This window comes from Drosophila kikkawai, chromosome 3R, assembly GCF_030179895.1.
Source record: "Drosophila kikkawai strain 14028-0561.14 chromosome 3R, DkikHiC1v2, whole genome shotgun sequence".
NCBI lineage: Eukaryota > Metazoa > Arthropoda > Insecta > Diptera > Drosophilidae > Drosophila > Drosophila kikkawai.
In genome coordinates this window covers 33,236,178-33,241,960 of record NC_091731.1, presented here as the reverse complement: position 1 = coordinate 33,241,960, position 5,783 = coordinate 33,236,178, and the positions used below count along the sequence as shown (strand labels likewise).

Here is a 5,783-nt window from a genome sequence, read left to right as displayed (position 1 = left end):
TTACATTTTGCGGGCTTTTTTATGCTGGCCTTCGGGGTTATTCAATGATAAAGCAATATGCAATTGTGAAATTGATAAGCACAAGTCGGCGACGACAACACACGGCGCTCATTACTTCCGCTCCTTTCTGGTGGGACGGAGGAAGTCGATAAGGGTTCATACCGATAAGACCCCTACTTCGACGACGGCAATGCAGCCGGGGGCTGTGAGCCGCGATTAACCCGAACTCTCCACGGCGGTTTACTTGAAAGTGGCTGACAATCTCAGAAGCTAGAAGTGCAAGGACACTGGGAGAAATACTAAAAATTCTTTAAATTATAGAAGAAAAAAGTGGTATATAAAGGACGTACATAAGTCTGTATGATTTGATTCACAATTATATATGATTTTCTTATTGTAATTACTAAATATAAAATTTCTTAAGAATTTCTTTTCCTATATTTTTTAATTTTCTTCAGTTTTTTTTCTTAGTACATGAGGCCACGGCTTGTTCTTCTAGTGCCTAGCACCGAACGTCACTTTTCCTTATCGGCCCGCTTAAGTTGAAATTGCGCCTCGCTTTTCAACGGTTGGCAATGGTATAATGAGGTTGGCACTGCCTCTTCTCTGTGATTATGATTACTTTAAGTACAGCCCCCAGAGTCACTGGCAATCTCTGGCACCCCGTTACCCCTGGGCTTTGTAGTGCCCGTTCCACATTACTCACTCAGTAGTCAGTTCTTCTGGCGAAGCAACATTGTCCAGTTTCTTATATCAAAATATACATTCATCTGTTGCGTAGTTTTTTACAAAGACGTCAAAGGGTTTCTTATTCAAGAGGTATATAGAGTTTATAAATTTATAATTAAATAATAAAAGGTTTATTAAAAAGTTAGTAAACAAAATTATAAAGAAAATAACTAGCAACCCCTTCAAAATACATTACAATTTTAGATTGTGGGATTGTAATTCTTCTTAAACTTCAAAACAAAAATATATTTTATTAAAGTACTTAATTTAGAAAATATTAAATAAATTCTCAAATAAAGAAACTATTTAAACAAAAACGTAAAAAAATACCCATCTAAATATTTGGAGAAGATCAACTATATTCCTCTTATTACCTATTTCTGATATTGATTACCCTTTTTTTTAATTTAAAGAGCATTCCAAGCTTCGGTTTCTGGATTTTTAAATGCCATTCTAGGGCGCCTTTTTGTCTCCCGTTGGCGAGACTCGATCCGCGAGTCTTCTGAGATAATGCGGAAAAAATGCAACAAATGGCGATGGCGGCGGCTTGTGCCACAATTTTTGGCGATTAAAAAAGGATATGGAGAGTGGTGAGGGATCGGATCGGGGGAGGATATATGATATGCATATAGACTCTGGTCATAATGATGAAATGTTATTTGGCACACAGTTCCAAGAACTGAGAACCGAGAGTCGCGATGAGATGAGAAGCTGTCGTAGCTGTTATCGTTGTCGCATTTGCTTTTGCTTTTTCTTTATGCTTTTGCTTTTTGCTTTGAGTTTAATTAAAAAGTTGCGCTTTGTGGCAGTCCGAAAGCACTCACATCAACATTCAAATTCATATTTATATTTTCGTTTTTATATAATTTAAAACAAACCCCAATGCAATTTTAAGGCGTATCCGGGCAATGAAGATTTGGTTGTTAAAAAAATTAAGAACTTGAACAATATATTTATAGAAAATACCACTTATATCCTTTTAAAAATATTAACAAAACATTCTTGAAAAACAATAAATTTACATCCATACAAGTGCATCCTTTGTTTCTTTCTCCTGGCCAGCTGGTGGAGCTGGAGAACCCGATAAACCCCAGAGCAAATGTTAAGGAAGCCGAAAGGATGCGATATTAGTGTGTGCAAGATATTAACAGCATATTTGACATAACAATATGGAGAGTGTCCTGCCAAGGCAGTAACAGCAACAGGAAGCAATTTTTCATCTTATGCTAGTTTTTATTAGCCACTCAGTGCAGCCGCCGCCTCCACTCTTCGCCCCACTTCAAGGCATTCATGGCATCCTCATAAGGATGCTTCTCTCGCTCCTTGGATTCTTGGCTTAGCCAGGGACATGCTTGGGCAGCTCATAAGACGGCATAAAGTATGACAGACATTTTGGCAACACTTTGCAGACCGTTAGCAGTCCCGGCTTTTTAAATTGTTAATGCTAAAGGGACTCGAGTGGGAGTGGCTATGGTGGGAATATCCCCGGGAAAGACAAAGGAGCTGTCATAATTCGCTGCAAAATATTGTCACCCCGAAAACTGCGCTCATATGGGAGCCAAGTAGCCTTTTCTTGGCTCCAGTTTTGGCCAAGACATTAGTTGGCCATTATATGGGGGGCTCCAATCCGGGACTCTCCAGCTGCCCGGAAGTTCGCGCCATTTTCTAATATTGTAACGGAAGCAATTAATATGATGGTAACAATGCAAGAAATCCCAGTCACAGTCTCGTCTTAATGGTAATATGCTCTCCATCAGGCCTGGTTATGAGTTTGGTCTGGAAGTGGTAATGTGGCGGTAAGTAATTCAACAGGATATGGAAATAACCCTTCGAGGAAGTCTGTATATTTTTAAGAAAATATGGAAGAAAAAGTGTCTGAAAGCCTTGAATTGTTGTGGAAATTAAATAGATATATAATAAATATTCTTAAACAGACGAAATCCCAGCAAACTTACAATTTATATGTCATATTTACATAATATTCCTCAAATTTTAAACAAATACTTCCTATTTTAATTGATTTCCCAACATCACCATGTCTTGCCCCAAAAAATTCAACAAAGAAATGCTGGTGGCGTTTGGAGCCGCCTTTATGCACTACATCGAAAAGCACAAGCTGATGGAGGTAATGAGTCGCATTCTGGCAGAGATTCTGGTGGCCGATGATGTCACCGATGTGCGTCTTTGGATGGGCCAGAATATCCGAAGAATTGGAGTTGACATATATTCCAAATCCTTGGATGCCTTCCACCGCGGAGTGCAGGGGGATTTCTACCAGTTGCCAAGGAACTTTTATCACCGAATCGTGATCCATGGCAAGCCGGGATCGGGTCGCAAATCCCTAGCTCATGTACTGGCCCAACGCTGGGATCTGCTAATCCTGGACGTTGATGTCCTTATCTATCATAGCATTAATGGGGCCAAGCAGAACGAGCACACCCGTCTGCTGCAGGAGGGCATCGAAGAGGATTGTGTCTACAAGAGATCCGAGGCTGTGGGTAATCTTATCCAGAGTCGGCTCCTGCAGGATGATGCCCTACACCGTGGCTGGATACTTTTCAATTATCCAAACAACAAGTGCGAGGCCAAGCATCTTTTCGAGGGCTTCACCGTGCCCCCAAATAAGTTCATATTTCTGCAAATCGATGAACGCATGGCCAAGATAAGGATCCTGGTCAATAGCTACTCTCCGGGGCCACAGTCAAATATCAGTTACCTGGACCGTCAGATGCAACAGTTCCGAAAGAGTGAACCCGCCTTGAATGCCTATCTAAGCCAGCGCCGTGAGGTGATCTACGTGGATGCCACACCTTGTTTCGAGCAGGTCAAATGCGAAATTATCTCCCAACTGACCAAAACGCCCTACATTCTGGGCAAGAAATACGGCGAGGCGAATGCCTTAGTCTGAATTTGATACCAGGCAAAGTGCCTAGGCTACAAAATTGACTAAAAATGTGTGTTTGAAAGTCCTTTCTCTGATTACTCTCGTTATTATTATTATTTGCTCAAGTGTCTGACATTGTTTGTGTTGTTATTGCCCTGCTTTTTTCGTATTTATAATTTTTATTTTTCCTTTTTGGGGTCAGGCCTATCAGACTTCTGACCAATTCCCCCATCCCCAAACAGCAGAAAATATGGCTACGTTTTCGTTTAGGTAAACAATGAACGCAATAGAAACTCAAAGTAGGAAGGCACTGATGGGTAGAATTGACGACAAGATACCCTCTAAAAATTATAGAAAAATATATAGTATAAAAAATATATATATAACATTCTTGAATCTTATTTAAAAGGTTTCTATATCTAACTAAAGAAGTTTGAATACCAAAAAAAATATTTTAAAAAATATCTAAAGCTGCCAGCAAAATCTATAAATTAAATATTATTAAATATAAATTGTTATCTTGTGTAAAGTATAGTTTAAAGTATAGTTTTTCCAAATTCTAAATCCATTCTCTCCCCCAAAACCCCCCTTCAATTCCATACACCCCTCATTCACTCTACCAACACTGAGTATGAAAAGTGATTTGCTATTTGAATTTTCCACCACTGAAAAATGTGAACAGAAAAAACACAATAAAAACCGAGAAAAAACGAGGCGGAAAAAACGAGAGAAAAACAAATGATTTTATGACCACAACTTAAGTGCTCAATTTTTAATTGTTTCACGACGCTGATAAGACCCGCGGAGGCAACTCGTCGCAAGGCGGGGCGGGGTGATTTTTTAATGGCACCCAAAAGTTCAATCAAAGTTTTATATACTTTCCCTCAGCTGTCCGCGGGGCTTTGGGGTTCAAATTAGTCGCCAGCAGGTTGATGATTATTGAAGTGAATATCTTTATTCCTTGAGATGGTCCCCAGTGAGTCGTAATAACACACAGCGACCCAGGCTCACGAATAATTAAAAAATACACTAAATCGTTAACAGAAAATAAAATTTATACGAAACAGGAGAGCAGGGAGGTTTTGTCTAACAGAAGAAGAGATTTTTAATAAGTTTTATATGTAGGAAATATTTATAAAAATTCCAAATAAGTAAATAAACTAAACAACTTTTACAATACTCTGGGATTTTATTATATCAAAAATATTTTCCTTTTTCACTGCTTTTATATTTTTAAAAATTTTCGTTGATATTTTTAGAAGTTCCTCTACTTTCTCCTCCTTAACGCACCACCTTGATGTCAATGGTGAAGCAGCAGCGCTTGCCACTGGCAGGATCCTTAATATTCCAACGGATGGTATAGGGACTTAAGGGGAACTTGGCCTCAATGGGCACATCGGTGGTATAGGTTTGCTTGACGCCGTTTTGCGCCGGGCAGGTTGTAGACTTGCAGGCATCTCGCTCCAAGGTGGGCAGCATCAGCTCCTCCTCTTCGGACTTGACCCAACCCAAGGTTATATGCAGCTGATCGGCATTGAACTTGGGCACGAAGTCAAAACTTATCTGGGTGGGTCGTCGTCGCCGGATGTTGCAGGCCTGCCGCTTCTCGGCCTGTGGACAGGGATTTACTCGCACCTCCTGAATGGTGCAGGTGTCCTCGGTGCCCGGACACGTCTCGAAGTTGACCACCTCCGCGAAGACGGAAACGGAGGCGAGGACCAGGATTAGGGCCACAGCCAGCAACGAGCTCAGACGCATCATGGCGAAACGAAAGTCGGACACGGAATGCAAGCAATACCATTTGGACCGTCTACATTTCTGATTTTAAAGCAGGCTTATCTTCAAACCCGGGGACCTATTGAACTCGCGCCTATCGGCATGTACTGGAAGCGGTCTGAGGCGTGTCTCAGTCGATTAGATTGGGAATGGACTAAGCGTGGTTATACCCTGTCAGAAAATGGGGGTATATACATATGTTTAAGAAGGGGAACTTAAAATTCTTGAAAAGCAAACTATAACTAGTAAGGCATAATTGTTATTTACTGGAGGTTCCTTGTACTATATTTTAAATATATTTTGAAACATAAATCAAATTATATATTGCTCTCTTTGGACAGAACTAAACCCTATATTTATATAACCAAATAAAGAAGAGTATTTTAGGTTTGTT

The 5,783-nt window shown here is 40.2% G+C and overlaps 2 protein-coding genes across 2 annotated transcripts; one reads left to right on the top strand and one right to left on the bottom strand.

Annotated features, from left to right (window-relative positions):
- The first annotated feature begins 2,684 nt into the window (after nt 1-2,684).
- LOC108073695 (adenylate kinase 2) lies at nt 2,685-3,746 on the top strand. Its single transcript, XM_017165428.3, has one exon. It carries the CDS (start codon nt 2,765-2,767, stop codon nt 3,635-3,637), a length of 873 nt encoding a protein of 290 aa, XP_017020917.1. The 5' UTR covers nt 2,685-2,764; the 3' UTR covers nt 3,638-3,746.
- Nucleotides 3,747-4,650: 904 nt separating this feature from the next.
- On the bottom strand, nt 4,651-5,415 carry LOC108073679 (MD-2-related lipid-recognition protein-like). Its single transcript, XM_017165406.3, has one exon. It carries the CDS (start codon nt 5,372-5,374, stop codon nt 4,895-4,897), a length of 480 nt encoding a protein of 159 aa, XP_017020895.1. The 5' UTR covers nt 5,375-5,415; the 3' UTR covers nt 4,651-4,894.
- Nucleotides 5,416-5,783: the final 368 nt, after the last annotated feature.